Raw genomic sequence first — 20,266 nt, 5'->3', positions numbered from 1 at the left:
TAAGGGGCTTAATAATAATACTGTCTATATTTTAGGTAGCAAACATACTCTTTTAATGTCAACATAGTGTGAGTTGAAATTGAGGCTCATTTCCAGAAGCCTCAGATTGTTACATACATCCCATAGGCTTTTTAAAAATGGCAAAACTTGTCACAATCAATTAACGTTGTCCCGTTCAATGAGCTTTATCACACCACACAAGAAAGCAAACACAGATTTATCAACATTAAAAGGTACTTCATTCTAATCTATGCACCTGTGTATTTGAAAAACTAGGCAAAAACCAGCTGTTACTCATGCCCAGTTCCTCAACACATTTTAGTCTTTAACCTGTAGCACAAAGACTACAGCTCACTTCTGTTTCCATACAGCTTGCTAAATAGCACTATGGGAAGCGAGCTGAATCAGCCAATTAAGGCTGGTGACTCCTTACACGTTTCTGATTAGAAAACTGACTCAAGGCTGATGACATCTTCATACTGCATTTCCATTCGTGCAGTGCTCGGTTATTTTCATATGAAGACAAGATTTCTTTACCAGCATTCCCAGCTACAAAACTCATGAGTGGAAGAGAAAAATTAATACTGCTTCGTACATCATATTTAGTGGATAGATATCAAAGGATTTGGAATTAAAATGGTGTTTTCCCTGTGCATTGTCAACAGACTAGTAAAATGACTGTCATTTCATTTTGTTTGATTATCTCTATTTATTAGCTCTGATGAATTTAAACACCTTTCAGAAAAAAAAAAAAAAAAAAGAAAAAAACACCACACACACAAAATAGGATAAAACACCTGGGAAATAAGCAAATAAAGGACCAATATTTCAGGTTATATTTTTTATTTTACACAAGTAAGCTCTGAAGAATAACAACACTGTGGTGTCATGACAGATCAAGTACCCAACAGGTTTTTGTCTCTCTTTAGAAGACAAGAGAAACGTAATGTGGCTTTTTAAATTGTATTAATCGCTTTGTGTGTTTTCTGCAGTTTTTCCGTCTTTCAGGCACACGACACTGACAGCTACAAAATTTACAGTCGAGGTTTTTTGTTCGTTTGTTTTCTTTAGCACATAGGCATGTTAGATATTATTTCAGTCACTGGGAAAACGTCAAACTTGTTTCATCCCCTTGAGTGCAGGGACACGCGTGTCTTTTGTTACCCGGCCGCACCTGGCCCTGCAAGTGCTCACATGTCGCGACCGGACGTGCAAGGACACTCACCCCACACCCCCCGCCACCAAACGAACTGGGACGGCTTGTGTAACCCCCTCCCGCCTTCCAATTACGAGGGGATTTGGGGTTGTCCCCATCCTTCTCCACACTCCCCCTCGCCGCCACGGGCCCCGCCAGCGCCCCCCGCCAAGGGGCTGCGCCGCCGCCTCCCCGGGCCCGCGGGCCCGCTGCCACTGCAACCCCCGCCCGGCTCGGTTCGGCGCCGTGCGGCGGGGGCGGGCACCGTCTGCCCGGCGCGGCGGGGAGGCGACCGGAGCCCGGCGGTGACTCACTCGGAGACTCCCTCCTCCGCCAGGCGGACCGAGCCCCCCTCCTCACCTCAGGGGGGTGCTGGCCCCCCTGCGCCGCCGGGCACCTAGCGAGAAGGCTAGGGGCCGCTTACGCGGCTGTCACCCCGTACAAGCGGCCGGTCACCCCGAGGAGGCGGCTCCAGCTCCACCTTCCCTGGGCTGCATGAAGGCTGGTCCCCCCGCCCCACGCCAGGCCCCGGAGGCGCGGAGCCAGGAGCTGCCGCCGCGCCCCCGCACAGCCCTCAGCCCACCCGGGGCACGGTGCCCCACTGACCTGGAGAGATGCTTCAGGATCTGCTTCTTGATTATCCCCGCCATGACGTCTGCCGGCCCGCGCCCCTCACGACAACCGGCCGGGACCGGAGACGCGCCTCATCCCTCCGCCTCCCCCTGCCCGAGGCGGGGAGACCGCCGGGAGCGGAGCCGCTGCCTCCGCTTACGCTCACTTGGCGGCCGTCGCCATCTTAGCTGCAGCATCGCCTAGTGACGGCGGCCGGGGGTGGGGGCGGCAATGGGAGGGTCAGAGCAGAGACACCGCCCCGAGCGGGAAGCGGCGTCTCCGGGCAGGAGGAGGCGGGGAAGGGGCGTCTCCTCCCGTCAGCTCGCAGACCCCCTGGGAGGGCCGCTCCACTGCAGCCGGGGTCCGCATGGGAAGCGTCGCAGTTTCCCGTCAGCGCCTGCAGCCTCAGCCCTCCCCGGCGCGCACCGGCCGCCTTTTCGCCGCACTCCTCAGCCAGCTGCTGCTGTCCTCCCTCTTCAGCCTTCCCATCTCCAAAACTCTGAAAGCGCCTGTACCCCGCCTGCGCTCCATCCCGCCTCCCTCCCACCTGGGGAGCGTCTTCCGCGTAGGCTTAGCCTCTGCCTCCCCCTCAGCTGAATGATACCAGTTATTATTTTTTGTTGAAAATCTGTTATAAAGTGCCACTAGAATGTGTTATATGAAAAAAAAAATGCAGCAAGAATTCCTCTTGATTAAATGTATACTACCAATATATGTTAATGCTTGGCATTAATATCTGCAGATCATGCCCTTCCTCAGTGTAGGAGCTGCAAGTGACTGACAGAGTTCATTCACAGAAGCAATATCAAGTTACTTCAAGTTTTTCAGGTAAACTCTTATTCCATTTCTTTAATAATGTATTCACCTTGATTAGCCGACTGAGGTGTTTATCCTTTTTACCCCTCTCTTTTATAAGCAATATTCATTTCCAGCTACAAAAAGCAATGCTCGAATTTGTTTCCATGTAGAATCCCCAGTCATTTCAAAATCATATGCTAAGCAAACAACCAACCCCAAAAGCAACAAATTCAACTCTGCCATCTGTTCTTCCACAGGAAGGTGGAAGAGTTGCTCAGACAGCAAGCCCTGCCCAAAGAGCCGCACACCTTCTCCTGGGCCTGTTCTTGGCCCCACTTAGAGCCAGGATGGCTACTCTCCTACAGCACCAGGAGAAGGAAAGCTTACTGACAGGGATCTGAACCAGCTGGATGGTTGGGCTGAGGCCAACTGTATGAGAATCAACAAGGCCAAGTGCCGGGTCCTGCATTTGGGTCACAACAACCCCAGGCAGCGCTACAGACTCAGGGAAGACTGGCTGGAAACTGTCTGGCAGAGAGGGATCTGGTGATGTTGGTCAACAGGTGGCTGAACATGAGCCAGCAGTGTGCCCAGGTGGCCAAAAGGCAAACAGTATCCTGGATTGTATCAGAAATAGTGTGGCCAGCAGGACTAGGGAAGTGATCATCTCCCTGTACTCAGCACTGGTGAGGCCGCATCTTGAATACTGTGTTCAGTTTTGGGGCCTCACTACAAGAAAGATATCAAGGTGCTGGAGAGATTTCAGAGATGTGCAGTGGAGCTGGTGAAGGGTCTGGAGGACAAGTCCTATGAGGAGCTGCTGAGGGAACCGGGGCTGTTTATTCTGGAGAAAAGGAGGCTGAGGGGAGACCTTATAGCTCTCTACAACTACCTGAAAAGAGGTTGTAGCATGGAGGGTGTTGATCTCTCCTCCCAAGTAACGAGAGACGGGATGAGAGGAAATGGCCTTGAGTTGCACCAGGGGAGGTTTAGATGGGATATTAGGAAAAAGTTATTCACAGAAAGGGTTGTCAGGCATTGGAACAGGCTGCCCAGGGAAGCAGTTGAGTAACCATCCCTGGAGGTATGTGTAGATGTGGCTCTTAAGGACATGGTTCAGGGGCGGACTTGGCAGTGGTAGGTTAGCAGTTGGACTCTGATCTTAGAGGTCTTTTCTGACCGGAATGATTCGATGACAGAAACCTATTAAGTATGGCAATAAATTCAGATGTATATACACATATGGAATATTTCCCTTAATCCAAATTTCTCAGCAATTACTCAAACCCCTATACTTATAAAATCGGGTTTTTCTCCAGGTCCTCACATTTCTCTGGGTATCTGTGGTAACTGTAAAGCCTGCAGATTATTTTGATTTTGAGATAATATCTTCTCATTTCTTCTCAATTTCAGAGGTAGGTAGAAAAAAATTAACAGTTGTACAACTAACCAGATTTTCAGATGTGACTTCTGTATGAATGGTGGTTTGCTGGCTCTAGAATATAGTCTGGAGCTGCAGAGGAAAGACATTTGGTACTATTTTCTTTGCTTCTTATACACATAACATTAATAATTTACATGCAATGAACGAAATCCCCAAGGACCTTTAAATCAGAACTATGAAGCAGTGATAGTTGAGGAAATAGGTCAGGAGATGAACATTTTTCAATTGATTTTTCCAGATATTTAAAAATCAGTCAGTTGTGTAATACTGACCTCATTAGATTCTTTAAAGATATTTGTAAAGTGGGACTGAGCTGTGTATGAAGCTAACACTTTTATTCCTGTTTGAAGTTCAGTTTTCTCAACCAGAAAAAATTCTATCAGTGTCCTGGAGAAACAATGTTCGTCATAATGACGGATCAGCTTCTTATCAAGAAAGAAAATACAAGGGGCATGGAAAGCAGGACCCATGCTGTGTGTTCCCTTTCAAGTGTCCTGCAAGCATAGCTCTGGCAGAAAAGGGAAAGTCCAGAGGCTCTTCACTGACATCAGAAATGGAAACCAGAAAAATTCCTGTCTGGCAGGGTTGATATGAATCGTGACCTCATGTTCTTCCCCATCTCCTGGAGCACACTGAATGGAGGAATGGAGGGTAAATGCACAGATCAACCCCCCACCTCAGGGAATTAGATAAGGAGGCCGGCTTATCCCTCAGTTTGAACAGAGTATCTGACAATTCTCTTTAGAGCCTGACACAAATTAAAATCAGGATATCCCAGACTGTTTATTAAGACTTTGGGCTGATTCTCCAAATCACAGTCACATGTTTGCAGGCAGATGAATTTCTGCTAGCATGTTCAGGCTAATTAGACCACCACTATGTGAAATTGGTGCTTGATGGAAGTCTCAAAGACTGACTCCTGCTTTGAGCAGAGGAAGCCAACTGTTTATGAAGAACCTTGTTGTCATCAGCTCTCACCCTAATATGACCACAAAGAGGAAAGAGTGGCTTAGCCTTCCTGTCTACTTAGCACTTTTGAACATTGTTTTGTTTGGTCACCTAGCAACCAAGGCTCTTGATTTGCCAAAATGACACCCAGTGAGGAAAAACTCTGTCACAGGAAAAGAAGGGGCAGCTGTAGTGGCAGATCATCACATGTTTTGCCATGGATCCCACTGATCTGGGTCCTGCTGGTCTGGACCTTGACCTACAGGCTTTCCATCTTGACTTCAGACCTGCCTGGTCACCATGGACCTACCTGGTAGTGCCTGGGCTATGTCTGGCTGTGGTTCACCCCGCCAGACTTGGGGTGAGGACTGACTTCTGTGTTTGACCTCGGACCTGCTTCATCATCACACACTTGCCTGAAGACTTGGCCTCTGGGCTGCCCTCCGACTCCCTGCCTGCCTTGCTTCCTGGGTGGGGGTGGTGCAACAGGCCCTGGCTGGCATGGTCCTGCCTTGCTGGCACAGTGTCCCCCTCCGTTCCTGGCTCCCCTCCCTTGTGGAGCAGCTGTTGCTTATGTCAGCAAGCATGAGTGTATCCAGGATACTAAAATGATCTCAAAGAGGAATTTTGGCTTATATATACCATGGGTAATCTTTAGGGCATATTTGCAACCTCTTTCCATTCAACAGAAGGCCCAAGAACCCAAGGATATAGAGTTCCCCAACAGGTGATGTGCCATCCACCAGCTTGCCCTTCACCATCACCTGGATAAAGAAAGGTGCATGGAGTTCCATTTATGGATGCTAAGTCCAGGATAATGCCCCCCTGTGCCAGGGTCTAAGAATGCAATGAATTCTTCCTCAAGGATAACTTTCTTTGGATGCTCTAAACAACCAGCAAATTCAATAACTGTGAGACTGCACATTCCTGCAGAGCAGCGCAAAGCAGCAGCTGTGTGCTTTCCATAGGGTGTGCAGATGGAGCTTGACTTTTCATGTGGTCATGTGGGTTCCATAACTGTAAAAACTGGAATGGAGTCAAGAGGACAAAAAAAAAAAAAAAAACAAAAAAAAACCAACAAGATAACTACAGCCCAAGCAACTTCAGAAATATCAAGGTCACAAAATTGACAAAAATATAATTTGTTTTTCTAATTGAATAAAGCAGTGGAAAATGTGGGAAAAGAAGAAATAAAATGTGACCTAGGAAGTTCTGATCTGGTTTCAGTGAGTGCTGTTTCATACTTGTAGAATGAGAAATTCAGCATGGCTGCATATGGATAATGCAAAAGATAACGGTCTGTCTTCAAATGCAGATGCACAAGGCTTTAGTCTGACAGACAATTACTCATAAAATATCAATTCTAAGCTATTGTAAGGGAAAATGTAAGAGGTTTGCCTGAAAGTCATATTTACATGTTCTTGCTGTGTTACTTTGTCTTTGTTAGGTCAACAACAACAGAAAGTATTATCAGAAGTGTCATCGCAATATATTGGTGAATATGTAAACAAACTCAATAAATATGTAAGTTGCCCTCAGTTAGCAGTGACAGTAAATATACCAACTTCAGTTCCAAGAGATTTTAAATATTTATGGATATAAACCACTACACATAAATCTCAGTGAATTACTAAAAGCCTGGCACTTGTCCTGTAGGTCCTAAAAATAAAAAAAAAAAAAGAAGAATCTCTGAATTCAATACAAGTCATTATTGAATGATAACAGATGAAATCTCACAGAGCTGGAGCTAGTATCTAGAAAAAAACTAATTAATGTCTGGCTTTCACCTTTATTTTCACAAGGCAAAAGTTAGCAATAGCTATAATGATCTGTGTCTAAATTTTTCTTCTAAGAACTTTGTATTATCAATAAAAGGATGAAGTTATGTGATTCTATGAGCAATGCTTTATGTTTCTCTGTAATACTGTGAATAAATAAAGCATTTGTTACAATTCTATGTTTTGTATATTTGGAGTTTTAACTACAAAATCAAAATTTACTATTACTATACCTGTCGGTGGGCAAAGAGGAACAACCAATGCTTTACAGTGTTCTTTAAAAGAATCCAGAAATTCCAGAACTGGAAAAACAGGCTTTTGATAATTCCTGTGACCTCTCCTCAAGAACCAAAGAACAGATCTGCTAGAACAGGGATTAAGGATGCTGCCCTTAAGATACTGACAAGCACGTAAAGAGGATTGGTCTAAAATCAGATTGCTGTGCATTCTGCTGAATGTCCTGGCTTATGGATGGACACTTGATATTTGCTAGAATAAAGAGTAATCATACAGAGTAGCAGTTATTTTTAAGTTCTGGTATTTCCATGAAAGCCAATTACATACAGATATAAAACTGTCATTGACTTCCTGTTTTATTGGATAACAACAACACCAGTGATGGCAAGTGAAACATATAAATAAAGCAAAATTCTTCTTAAAGACAAGTTCAAGATCCTGCACCTGAGATGACATAAACACAGAACACAGGACAGGCTCAGACCCCCAGGGTGATGGGCCAGTCTTGCTGAAGAGGACTGGAGGGTGCTGATGGCCAACCAGGAGTCAGCAGTGGGACACTGCAACAATGAAGGCACATCAGATCCTGGGATGCATCCACAGGGACGTTACTGGCAGAGACAGAGACACAATCATCCCACTCTGCTCAGTGCTTGTCAGGCCACACCTGGAGTGCTGTGTCCAGCTCTGGTCTCCACAATTCACAAAATACATGGACAGACTGGAGATGGTCCAAAGGAAGGCCATCAAGATGATCAGAGAACTGGAGAACTTGCTCTGCAAGCAAAGACTTGAGAAGTTAGGTCGTCTCTCCCTGAAGAAGAAAAGTCTCAGAGGGGACCTCATCAGAGTCTTCCAGTACTTAAAGGGTGGCAGCAGATGGAGGCTTCTCTTCACAAGACCAGTGGCAAAAGGTATAAGCAGCACCAGGAGTTTCAACTTGGTACAAGGCATTTTTTTATAGTCCGAACAATCAACCACTGCAACAACCTCCTCAGGGATGCAGCAGAATCATTGCTGGAGGTTTTCAAGACACAGCTGGAGAGGGTGCGAGATCATTTCACTTTGGCTCCTCTTCCAGAAGTTTGGGCCAGATGGCCTTCCAAGTTTCCCACCAGCTGTTTCATGGTTCTGTGCTTCTACAAAGATATGTGGTATTTGACACAGACTTTTGTAGAACAAAAGCTGGTCACTGACAGCGAATACCAATAGCACTGGTATTTTATTAACGTACTAGTTAGAATAAAAGCGTGTTTATAGCAGCAAACCTAGAAAAAACAGTGACATAATCACGGTGGAATTTAAGAGCGCATCTCCTTTTTCATTTTGCAACCTGTTCCACAGAGAAGGCCTACGCTGCACGCCCAGTTCTCACAAGGCGATTTTCACGCACCACCTTTCCTCTCCGGTACGCTGGGTTCCCGGGCAGCAGCCGCTGCCCTCCCTCAGCGGGGCACCTATCACTTCACACACACACCGCAGAAAGGCCCTCCCGTTACCGACCCCGTGCTCGCGGTGTCCCCGCCGGGAGGCCGCCACCCCGCAGGGCTGGGCTTGAGTTGGGTTGACCCGCGACCGCCCCTTCCCGCCGCCCGGAGCCGCCGGTTGGCGGAAGCGGAGCGGTGACTCCGTGTCGCCCGCCCCACCCGCCTCTGCAGCGGCCAATCGCCTCCGCAGCTCGGCGAGCGTCAGCGGCACCACGTGAGCGGCGGGCGGCTCGCGGCACAGGGGCGCGTGCGCGGCCGGTAGGCGGTTCCCCCGGCACTCCTGCGTCCCGTCAGGCAACGCGCGGGCGCTGCTCCTCCACTCTATGGTAACCATAGAGATCCACGGCGGTGGCGGATCAATACTGGGACGGCGGCGGCCGTGGCGCCGTGGGGAACATGGCGACGCTGGTGCTGGATAACGGCGCCTACAACGCCAAGATCGGCTACAGCCACGCGAACGTCAGGTGAGGGCTCGGGAGGGGGCGCGACGGGCGGGGATCCCCATATCGCTCTGCCGGCGCCCTCTCGGCGCACCTGCCCTCCCGCCGCTCCCCACCGGCTCCTGGGCGCACGGGAGACTGCCCCTCCTCTTCCTCAGCCCCTCGCTGGGGAGCGGGACGATCGTGCGCCTGCGCTCACCGCGCGGCGGCCCCGCCTGGCCACGCCCCTTCTGCGGGTGCCGGGCCACGCCCCTGCAGCGCGCGCCGACCCGCGCGGCGGGACCGTTACACCCGCCCCAACCGCCCGGGAGAAGGAAAGAGACAGGGGGGATGGAGGTGACTCAGGGCTGTGTGCAGGGTTTGATGTGTTTTGTTTGTTTGAAAAGTGCCCTGTCCACACCTGAGGCGCCACAACTGGGAGATTCCTCTCGTAACTAGCCCAAATGTGTTGATTAAAAACAAAAAACAGCAGCAAAAATACCGATAAAGATAATGAATGTGTCTCGTATCATGGTGAATGTGAAACTTCCCAATCTTTTCCAGCGTCATTCCCAACTGTCAGTTCAGATCAAAGACCGCACGCTTGAAAACCTTTACAGCAAATCAACTGGATGAAATTAAAGATCCCTCTGGTCTTTTTTATATTCTCCCTTTTCAGAAAGTAAGTAAGATATACTGAGCCAAATATAAACTGTTTTAAGAAAGAGTTTTCATACAATATGCCCCAACCGCAGAGTTTTATGTAGTATCATACAAGAATCAAATTCAGCAGTGTGAAGTTTAACAATCAAAGAATCACTTAAGCTGGAAAAGACCTTTGAGATCTTCAAGTCCAGCAGTTAACCTACCACTGCCAAGTCAACCCCTGAACCATGTTCCTAAGAGCCACATGTACACATCCTCTAAGCACCTCCAGGGATGGTGACTTCACCACTTCTCTGGGCAGCCTGTTCCAATGCCCAACAACCCTTTTTGTGTAGAAATTTTCCCTAATATCCAATCTAAACCTCCCCTGGCACAGCTTGCACCCATTCCCTCTTGTCCACTTGTTACTCGAGAGAAGAGACCAACACTCTCCATGCTACAACCTCTTTTCAAGTAGTTGTAGAAAGCGATAAGGTCTCCCCTCAGCCTCCTTTTTCTCCAGGCTAAACAGCCCCAGTTCCCTCAGATGCTCCTCAGAGGACTTTTTCTCTAGACCCTTCATCAGCTTTGTTCCTCTTCTCTAGATGCACTCCAGCACCTCAGTGTCTTTCTTGTAGGTCCAATGTTTTTCTTGTAGGCCCAAAACTGAACACAGTATTCAAAGTGCAGCCTCAATAGTGCCTAGTACAGGGGGACCATCACTTTCTTAGTCCTGCTGACCACACTATTCCTGATGTAAGCCAGGATGCCATTGGCCTTTCTGGCCACCTGGAAACACTGCTGGCTTATGTTCAGCCAGCTGTTGATAACACTCTCAGGTCCTTTCCTACCAGGCAGCTTTCCAGCCACTCTTCCCCAAGCCTGTAGCATCACATGGGGTTGTTGTGACCTAAGTGCAGGACTTGGCACTTGACCTTGTTAAAGCCCATACAATTGGCCTCAGCCCAACGATCCAGGGAGTCCGGATCCATCTCCAGAGTTTTCCTACCCTCTGGCATATCAACACTCCCACCCAACTTGGTATTGTCTGCACACTTACTGAGGGTGCACGCAATCCCTTCATCTAGATCATTGATGAAGAGATTAAAAAGAACTGGCCCCAATACTGGGCGCTAGGGAACACCACTCGTGACTGACCACCAGCTGTATTTGACTCCACCACAACTCTTTGGGCCCAGCCCTCCAGCCAGTTCTTTACCCAGCAAAGAGTGTGCCTGTCCGAGCCATGAGCTGCCAGCTTCTCCACAAGAATGCTGTGGGGAAACTGAAGTCCAGGTAGAAACATCCACAGCCTTTCCCTCATCCACTAAGCAGGTCACCTTGTCATAGAAGGAGATCAGGGTAATCAAGTAGGAGCTGTCTTTCATAAACCCATGCTGACTGGGCCTGATCGCTTGGTTGTCTTGTATGTGCCATGTGATGGCACTCAGGATGATCTGCTCCAAAACCTTCCCTAGCATCAAGGTCAGACTGACAGGCTTCTGTCAAAGAGAATAATGTATATAGGAAACTCAATTTACATTGTTTTTGTAGTATAGTAATTAACATATTGATGGGGAATATTTGTAACATTCTTTATGGTATGTTGTAGTTACTGCTTGGCATAGAAGTGTGAATTTAGACGTTTACTCTCAAATTTCTTTATGTTATCCGTTTATCAATCACCTGACGTTTTTTGATTTCTAGTATTTTTTTTAATTATGAGTTTGTTTTCTAGATAGTGTAATTTTTTTCTAAATTCCTGCAGGGTTACTTGGTGAACTGGGATGTCCAGAGACAGGTTTGGGATTATCTTTTTGGAAAAGAAATGTATCAAGTAAGAACCTTTTTTAATTACAGATTTTCTGTAGGTTAAATACTGACCAATGGAATTAACAGTAGTACATCAGATATTAAATAGAACTGGTGAGGTTACTGTTCTCTTTGAAAGTACCTTCAATTAGAAATCACAGGGACTTGTTATTTTGCAACCTGAAGAAAATTTTTACTTTGAGCTCTGGTGTAGGAATTTTAAAAACGTTTAAATTTTTTAGTCTTATGTGTATTCATACTGAGTTCAGTTCACATATATGAAGAAATTCATATCAATGGAATTAAGAGTTAAAGTTAGTAGAAGTTAATAATAATTACAGGCAGATACAATGTGGTTTAGAGATCAAGAAACCCTTGATGTAACAGAGGATGAGGAGTCAGATCAGTAGCCCTAAAGACATACACATTGAGTAACCATCTTTGGCTAAATATTTTCTACCTATGATTAAGTTGAATGGATAAAATATTAATCTGTGATACTTAATTTTTCTTATTTATCACATGAGCTGGATTTAGCACAAGAAGTGCAGTAAGGCTTCGCTTTTATTTTTTCTTTAAAAAAAAGTTGTATACTCCTAATTCTTTTGTTTATTGTAACACCTAGGAGGCAGAATGGTCCTGAGAATGAAAGTAATGTCTTCATACATAAAAATATACAGTGCTGGCTTTTGATACATAGCTTTCATTTTAGTTTTGGAACTAGATTCAGTTTAGTCATGGTTTTGAGGACAACTTGTTTTTACTTCTTTTTTGAGTAAAGACTACAGAGAGACAGAGCTGATAATACTTTCAGGGCCATGCCCAGTTATGACTGAAGTAACCATCTGAAGTCCCCTACTAAGTAGTTTGAGATATCAGTAAATACAGAAAGTCCAGGATCTTTTGCTGGCCTCATTAGAGGTCACTGCGGGTTTTGTTATTGATTTCTTTTTTGTGCAAGACTTCGTCGTTGGTTATTAGATAAGTAATTTTGTGATGCAAGTGCTGAGCTGCTGAAGCGACTTTCTGTAATTGATGGGATTAATGTAAAGTAACTTACATTAGTATTGTAGTGTTCCTTGATGGGTATCTCTTTAGAATGTTGGATTACGATTAGTAAGGATGGTAACAGGAGCAGTATGAAGGTGTTTTCTTTTGTTTTTACTCATTAATTTGATGAAGTTGTATCACTGCTCTTGAAGTCTTTAAAAAAACCCTAAAACTTTCTAAGCCTAGCTTCTAGGAACAGATATGGCAAGTGGTAATCATATCACAGAATCACAGAATGTTAGGGATTGGAAGGGTATCTTCAAATTTACATGATCTTCAACTGCTGCAAAATATGATAATGGAGTACTAAGTTCTAAGTTTTGTGTAATGACCATCATAATGTATTTTTCATAGGTGGATTTTGTGGATACCAATATTATTATTACTGAACCTTATTTTAACTTCACTTCAATACAAGAATCCATGAATGAAATTCTGTTTGAAGAATATCAATTTCAAGCAGTTCTTAGAGTAAATGGTGAGTCTGTCACCTTCTAGTTTGCGTTTATATATTTTGAAGGTTAACCTTATAAATAAATAAATAAGCATGCTAGATAAATAAGCTTGCATGTATACACATACATATGTATATATAAAGACAGTAAATCAATTACTTAGTTTTCTTCCTGGCTCTTGAGCAGTGTGCTCTTATATATACTCTTAACTGGATTAAACATTTTTTTTAATTAGAAATTCCAGCTATACCATTATACTTCTTTCTTAAGAGTGTCGTGGTATATAATTAAAGTAGAGGAGAGTCAGGATGACAGAAATAACAAATGGATTTTGAAAAAGGATAGCATTCTATAAATTCTACCAAAAATTTGCATTAAGTATTTGATAGCGTTCCTTTTTTGGGGGGTACAGGGTGTTTTTTTGTTTGGTTTTGTTTTGTATCAGCAAGTAAATTGCAGCATTACAATCATGAAACGTATCTTAGCAGTAATGTTTAAATAACATCAAAACACTTCTGAAAGATAGGTGGATATAGGATCCTCCTTCAGATAGGTTTTATATATTGTGGTGTGATCAGTCTGGAGATCAGTCAGGAGAGGAAACTGAACATTGACTGGAATTATTGAAAAAGAATAAATGGTCACATATATGATAATTAATTTTATCTACTGTCAAGATTAATTTATGTGTTGTCTGTAGTATTATGTATTAAGGTCTTGGAAGTCTGTCAAAAGGCATTTAAAATATGAAACCAGTACAATTTCATATCAATGTAAATTCTGAAAGTGTATATTCATATAAAAATGGAATGAAATTATCTGTATTTCAGCTGGAGCTCTTAGTGCTCACAGGTATTTCCGGGATAATCCATCTGAGCTGTGTTGTATCATTGTGGATAGTGGATATTCTTTTACGCACATTGTACCTTATTGTAGAAGTAAAAAGAAGAAAGAGGCTATCATCAGGTAAACCACAGTATACATTTTCTAGAATAATTGTTTAGTATGCTTGAAGTTAATAATGACAGAATTCCTTGTCTTACTTCTTTGCTGTAGGATTAATGTCGGAGGAAAACTCTTAACCAACCATCTGAAGGAGATAATCTCTTACAGGTAAAGCATGCCAATCATCTTCTTCAGACCTGGTATGAAATGAGCTACAAGTTTATGGGGATATTCTTACTGGTTCTGTGAATTTTAGATTAAATGCTGTTAAAAGGAGAAGGGAGTTTTTGTCTGTCATAATCTGCTAGCTGCCGTCTTGAGTTTTAACATTAAAATGAATTAAGATGAGCTTAAGGTCTTTGAAGAATTAGGCTGTTAGTTTTTAAAGCGCCGGTGCTTTTGAGATTGCTGAGGTTAGTTGTGTGGTCACAATTATACAAGTCCTTACGTACTTTTTTGAGCTGTCTTGTAGATCATCAGTAAGTTTGCTAACTGATTCTACCAAAACCACAAATAAAATTTGATGGGATCAACTTTTCTTTAGGGTCCTTTAGCTTGGAACTTTATCTAGGTAAATGTCTTTGCTAGTAGAGCTAATTGCAGCATTATGGCTATGCTTGTTATGAAGACATTGGGTAAATACAGGTACATATTTGTATTTATTGAACTGTGAAATAAGAAATTATTAAACTCCAGTAGGCCAGAAATGCTTCTGTAAATTAAATACAGGTTTTAGATATTGAGACAGTAGCTTTCTGTGATTTGAAAACTATGGTTGCTCATCTCTAGTAGAAAACTGGACAGGTAATGCTGCGACTTAATTATTCTCAAATGTAGGTGGTTTTTTTTTTTGTTTTTCACAGGCAGCTACATGTTATGGATGAAACGCATGTAATTAATCAAGTGAAAGAAGATGTATGTTACGTTTCTCAAGACTTTTATAAGGACATGGACATTGCCAAGTGCGTATAGAATGGTACTAAGTGTAAAAGTTGGTACTTCTGAATAATCTATTTGTACAAACAAATAAAACTACATTCTTAATCAGAAAATTTTCCAGTTAAGTCAAAGGAATATTTTCAGTATACAATAGTTGGGATTTAGAATTTGTTCTTTATTTTGTCATTTTACTTTCTTCTCTTTCAGATTGAAAGGAGAGGAAAACACTGTAATGGTAGATTATGTTTTGCCAGACTTCAGCACAATCAAAAAAGGATTTTGTAAGGTAATGGTAGTATGGTTTTTGAAGTACTTTTTGGACTATTTTCCTACACAAGTTCAGTAGAGAGGTTAAAAAGACTTCTTTTTTTCTAATGCTTTATTGCTCTATGCTATGCATTAGTTGGTAAAGTTTTCCTTAGGAAGTTGAGATGAAAATGAAATACTATTTTTCCAACATAGTATTTTATGTTCTGTTATTTTAATACTTTTAGCTTTCTATGCCTGTGCTCTGTCATACAACCTATCCATATCATTATTGTAATTTGGTTTTTTTAAAGTTAAGTTGGAAAATGTTTTCTCCGCTTTGATATTTATAAGTCCCTCTAAATTTCATTTAAATACCATAATATGCAGAAGTTTCAAAGTCATGTTATAGAAGAGCCTGAAAAAGTCTTCATACCAATGGAGGCAATTTAACAGTTTTATCTCATTTACTGAGTTTGCCATAGTTTTGGAAGCAGTCCCAATATTTTAAGGCCACTCTCATGCATGCCTGTTTTATTTTGCTTTAGGCAAAACTGCAGTTGTTAAGAGTAAAGTCACCACAGATTTAATACAACAGTATGTATTATTCTTAAAAGATTCGTTGATGACAGCGTAGAATATACTGCCCACCTCTGCAGTACATGAAAAAGATTAGCTGAATACTTTAGGGTGTAATTTCTTTTCTTAAACAGTGGCTACTATTCATGCCTTTAATTTAGCCAAGGGAAGAGATGGTGTTAAGTGGAAAATACAAGACTGGTGAACAAATACTTCGTCTAACAAATGAAAGATTTGCAGTTCCAGAAATACTCTTCCATCCCTCAGATATTGGTATTCAAGAGATGGGAATTCCTGAAGCCATTGTTCATTCCATTCAGAATTTACCTGAAGGTATAACCCAGAAGTCTTTTGAAAACTTGGGGGGCGGAGGGGCGGAGCTACTGTTGTTTTGCTTTGTGTTGGATTTTTTTGTTGTTTCTGGTTTTGTTTGTTTTGTGTGTGGTTTGGTTTGTTTAGTTTTGTTGTGATTTTTTTTTTTAAGCATCCAAAGTGTCTTAAGAAGCTGGTACTTTCAATATACCCGTTAATTAAGTTGTTGAGAACTGATTGTCTACAAGATTCTCTGTTAAGCAAACACAGTTTTGTGGTAATTCATTGATTAGTTTCTACTCTTGTTTCTTTGAATCACTTTAGACTTAATGCTTCTTAAGATCCGTTTCTAACATGACCTCTTCTTTGATGTCAATGATTGAATATACTTGAAATGAGTTTTAGTTGTGTTTTAAAATACCTTTCTTCACTGGAAGAAGAGGAAAATCAAACTTATGAGAAAAGTGAAACTGACCCAACTCAGTAATTTAAGCATCAAAGCACAAAAGCTTTTGACTGTTGTGTTTGTCAGAAGTAATACTAAAGCTTCTATTTTATAGATGATGTAAATGTAATTAATGTTGTTACTACAAAGGAGACTTTCATAGGTGTTATGATACCACATAAATGTGGCAGCATTGAGGCTATTATTTTCTACTCTTATAAAAATTCTATAATTTAGAATTTTGAAAGAGGAATTGTGTTGGTAGACATTACATTTAATAGGCAATGTAAGAAGACAGTTATCAAAGCCAAATTCTAAAAATCACAAAGAACAGAGCATGATTGATCACTTCCTTGTATTTCTCAATAAAATTATTTAACTGATGTGAGCATTAGAAGAACATAAAATTCTTCTATGCATGTTTCTTCTGTTCCAATTCATAACAAAATTGGGGAAAAAAACTTCAGATATGTATTCAGTCTCTAACTACAGATTTACTGTGTTACAGAAATGCAGCCTCATTTCTTCAAGAACATAGTTCTGACTGGGGGAAACACCCTTTTTCCAGGCTTCAGGGATCGAGTTTATTCTGAAGTTCGATGTCTTACTCCAACTGACTATGATGTTTCTGTTGTTCTTCCTGAAAAGTAAGTTCTAAACTGTACAGAGCACACTTTGTCCTTCTAGCAGAGCAAACTAAGAAGCAGGATTTCTTTTGCAGACGAAGAAGATAGATTGAATAAAAGGGTTAATTTAAATATTTAGTGAACCGAAACTGTACAAGAAGAATGTTTAAAATCTGTATTTTCAGACAAACCAAATAAACTAGACACCACCTGTTTGCCCTGTACTTTGGGTAATAAAGTTAAACATACAAGTTTAAGTGTTTTCAGGATCAGTCTTTTTATAGTAAACAGATAAATAAGACAGTATTGTTCTTAAGTGGATATGTAAGCATACAAGATTAGAGTTTAGTCTCTAACTTAGAAGAATTTTCAGCTTCCGAATGTTTCTGTGTCATTATTAATGTAGCCACTTCAGGGATTTGGAAGGGGTAACATCTTTGCAGAGACAGAGTACAGAGTTGAGACAAAAAAAGTGTATCTTGAAATTACAAAAAAAATGTTAACTTTTTAAAAAGTATTATTAAAGAGTATTTTTAAATATTATTAAAGAATCATTATCTGTGCCAAGTAAATACAAAGGCATCTCCACTTCCTGCCCTCTCCACACCTGCCTCCAAAGGGACACTTGCTTTTCATAGAAAGCAACGTCAGCCCTGCTAAAATTTCAGACTTTGTCTTATAACCTGTCTGGAGCTAGATGGTTTGATTTAGCAATCAAAACTATATTTTTTTAATAGATACGGCTAAATAAAAGTATTGAAAATCACTGCTGCATACCTCTATTTTAAATTGACTTACCAGATAAGTAACAATAACTTTGTTCTTTTTTTAGCCCTATTACTTACTCCTGGGAAGGTGGGAAGCTGATTTCTGAAAATGATGATTTTGAAGACATGATAGTAACTAGAGAAGATTACGAAGAACACGGGCACAATATTTGTGAAGAGAAATTTGATATATAGGTAACAGAGAGATACATTGTTTTTCAATTGTTTTACTCAGAATGGGACTCTTTGAACTACAACCTGCTCTCTGTCAGTTAGGATTGTGTTTTAGCTTTCCTGTATTTAAGTGGGTTGGGAAAAAATAATTTTCAGAGTATAAAAATAAAGTGTCACAAGCCTAATAGTATGAAATACTATGTTCCTTGTCATTTCATTATGTTCTCATCTTTTACTGATAGCTTCATTGTATTCTTATTGCAAAAAACATCAATGCATGAGGCAATAAAAATATTGAATGCTTATACTGGCATGACACTGATACATAGAGGAAATCAAGGTTTTTTTTTTCTGAATGAATATTATTCTAACACATGCATGAAATTGAATGGACACTAAACACATCTCAAAAGGTCTCTTTGAGATTACCGATCCTGAAAAGGAATATGCAAGTGTTATTTTTGGTTATTTCAGTCAATAGCCATGAGAGGAATATACTTGAAATGTGACCACTGCTATTGAAACGATACTTAAGCTTTGAGAAAAGATTAATTTGAACAATTGCTATTTTAAAAGGGGCGTTTGGGCTAGTACGTTATGGGGTTTTTGCTTGGTTTTTGTTTTAAAGGTGGCATCAGAAGCTCCGTTGTTGTGCCACCTGTCTGTGTGGCACTGCATGCAGGTGGGGAAGGAGCAACAGTTGCGACCAGCAGCCAGACTGGAGTCTCTGAGGGCTGTGCTGGTAGCGGGTGTCCCGCCTGGCTGGCCTGGGGGCCAGGACAGAGGGAGGCACTCAGGCAGGGTGGGTGGTGGACACACAGGTGCCAGCACTGATCTTGACCTGATACAGCTCATGGTCACAGGAGAATTGCCCTTTTAGTAGGAATGGTGATGTTTGGTGGTCTCAGATTTCCAGAGGTGTATCCTGTTCTCAGGTGAAGTCTTGTGTTCCCTCTCTAGTCTGTCTAGTCTGTCACTGTGTAAAACCAGTATGTGTACTGAATGCAGTACACTTACGTGGCTCGGAACAAAGAGCACTGACTGCCTTTGGCAGTTGATGGCAGGGATCAAGCAGAGGCTTCACTGGATTTCAGGCCTTTCCAGTGATCCTTGGCAAGGTCCAGAGAGAGGCACTCTGAAGCACAACTAGATACTATTACCTTCTGAAAATTGTGATGATCTGTGACCCAAGGGTAATTGATGTAGTTGAATGGTCAGAACTGTGAACAGGGGAAACAAAGGTGTATCCTCATCTCTGTCTTCTAGGTCTTTTCTACTTGATATAAGCATGTGGAGTTAGACCCGCGTTGTTCTCATCAACATTCCAGATTCTCATGAGCTGCTCTGCTGCTACCCAGAGGTCTCAGTGTAAGGGCAATATAGAAGAGAAGCCAACACCCCAGAGATCTGGATGATGAGCTGCCCCAATTGAGTAGTTGTCTGAGGTGATCTTTCTTCTTGGATATGATCTCTTTTACTTTGAACTGCCAGCTCATGGTGGCTTTCCTCCAGTCTAACCTACTGAAAGGAAGAGGTACCTTCCTCCTCCTATATTAATGCCAGAGAACACCATCTACAAATTCTTAGATACAGCTGTTGTATTACTGTGTAAGAAAATAGGACATGCATAAGTTTAGTACACTGCAATTTTGATAGCCTTATGCAGAGGCTGTTGTGTCCAACCTCTAGTTTTTTAAATAATTCCTTCACAAAATTATCAACAAGCTTTAGCTGGGACTTAAAATAAGAAAATATGTATGTTGTTTCCATAAAAGCTCCAGCAAACCTTTTTTTTGGTAGGAACAAACTTGAATGCTCTATGAATAGATGTAAGCCTCCTTACTTTGAAGGTGATATCACTTGTTCCCTGATAAGACTGTACTGGAAAGGAGCACTGGACTAAACGCTTCACTCTGGAAATTTTATACTTCAAATACAGGTTCATACTGACAATTAATTTGATAGAAGATACGAGATCACACAGGCTTCAAGAACGCTATAGACAGGCAACTCCTTCCTCTGCTGCTCACCTCTGTGTTCTTTGGCTACACAATATGCGATACTCAGAACACTCAACCAGAAGCAATTGGGACAGATTCCAGAACCGTACCCAGAGAGTAAAAGATTCTGTGCCAAAACTACTTCTCGGGCATCTCCTTTATTAAATCTAGTATTAAACTGCACTCCTGCTGGAGACTGAAGTGCTCGCTGCAGGCATATTCACGGTACAGGTGCTACTTTCCAAGCACCGCAGGGTTTATCTGGGTTGCGTAGCTGCCTCGCCTCGTGCTAAGGGCAGCTCGGGCCTCTCTCCTCTGTGAAGGAGCGATCCGCTTTCGTCTGGAGCGCTGAG

General features: G+C 42.3%; 2 protein-coding genes across 7 annotated transcripts in view; one reads left to right on the top strand and one right to left on the bottom strand.

The window, feature by feature from the left end:
* Positions 1 to 2,003, bottom strand: part of BLTP3B (bridge-like lipid transfer protein family member 3B) — a 60,236-nt gene extending 58,233 nt beyond the window's left edge. For all 4 annotated transcript variants that reach the window (XR_014183155.1, XM_082043477.1, XM_082043478.1 and 1 more), the window contains exon 1: positions 1,802 to 2,003. Coding sequence is in view for 3 of the 4 variants with exons in the window: in XM_082043477.1 (XP_081899603.1) it covers positions 1,802 to 1,845 (44 nt within the window). In the remaining variant the exon portion in view is untranslated. The remainder of the gene's footprint in view (positions 1 to 1,801) is intronic.
* Positions 2,004 to 8,747: 6,744 nt separating this feature from the next.
* ACTR6 (actin related protein 6) lies at positions 8,748 to 19,749 on the top strand. Of its 3 annotated transcripts, XM_082069955.1 has the most exons (12): positions 8,748 to 8,963; positions 9,483 to 9,600; positions 11,332 to 11,400; positions 12,780 to 12,903; positions 13,711 to 13,846; positions 13,937 to 13,993; positions 14,689 to 14,787; positions 14,972 to 15,050; positions 15,751 to 15,922; positions 16,855 to 16,993; positions 17,805 to 17,934; positions 19,180 to 19,749. In XM_082069955.1, exons 1-11 carry the CDS (start codon positions 8,896 to 8,898, stop codon positions 17,932 to 17,934), a joined length of 1,191 nt encoding a protein of 396 aa, XP_081926081.1. In that variant the 5' UTR covers positions 8,748 to 8,895; the 3' UTR covers positions 19,180 to 19,749. The 3 variants fall into 3 exon arrangements, with proteins under 3 accessions (XP_081926081.1, XP_081926082.1, XP_081926080.1); XM_082069954.1 differs by lacking the exon at positions 19,180 to 19,749 and having other exon boundaries at positions 8,749 to 8,963; positions 17,805 to 18,237; XM_082069956.1 differs by lacking the exons at positions 11,332 to 11,400; positions 19,180 to 19,749 and having other exon boundaries at positions 17,805 to 18,237.
* The last annotated feature ends 517 nt before the right edge of the window (positions 19,750 to 20,266 follow it).

Source organism: Streptopelia decaocto, assembly GCF_964273445.1.
Source record: "Streptopelia decaocto genome assembly, chromosome: 1".
Taxonomy (NCBI): domain Eukaryota; kingdom Metazoa; phylum Chordata; class Aves; order Columbiformes; family Columbidae; genus Streptopelia; species Streptopelia decaocto.
Note: the sequence above shows the minus strand (reverse complement) of the source record. Positions and strands in the feature narration are given on the sequence as shown.

Coding starts and splice junctions, on each gene's coding strand:
- ACTR6 (XM_082069955.1), top strand. CDS start 8,896: ATGGCGACGCTGGTGCTGGATAACGGCGCCTACAACGCCAAGATCGGC. Junction 9,601..11,331: donor ATATTCTCCCTTTTCAGAAA/GTAAGTAAGATA, acceptor AAATTCCTGCAG/GGTTACTTGGTGAACTGGGA. Junction 13,994..14,688: donor AAGGAGATAATCTCTTACAG/GTAAAGCATGCC, acceptor TGTTTTTCACAG/GCAGCTACATGTTATGGATG.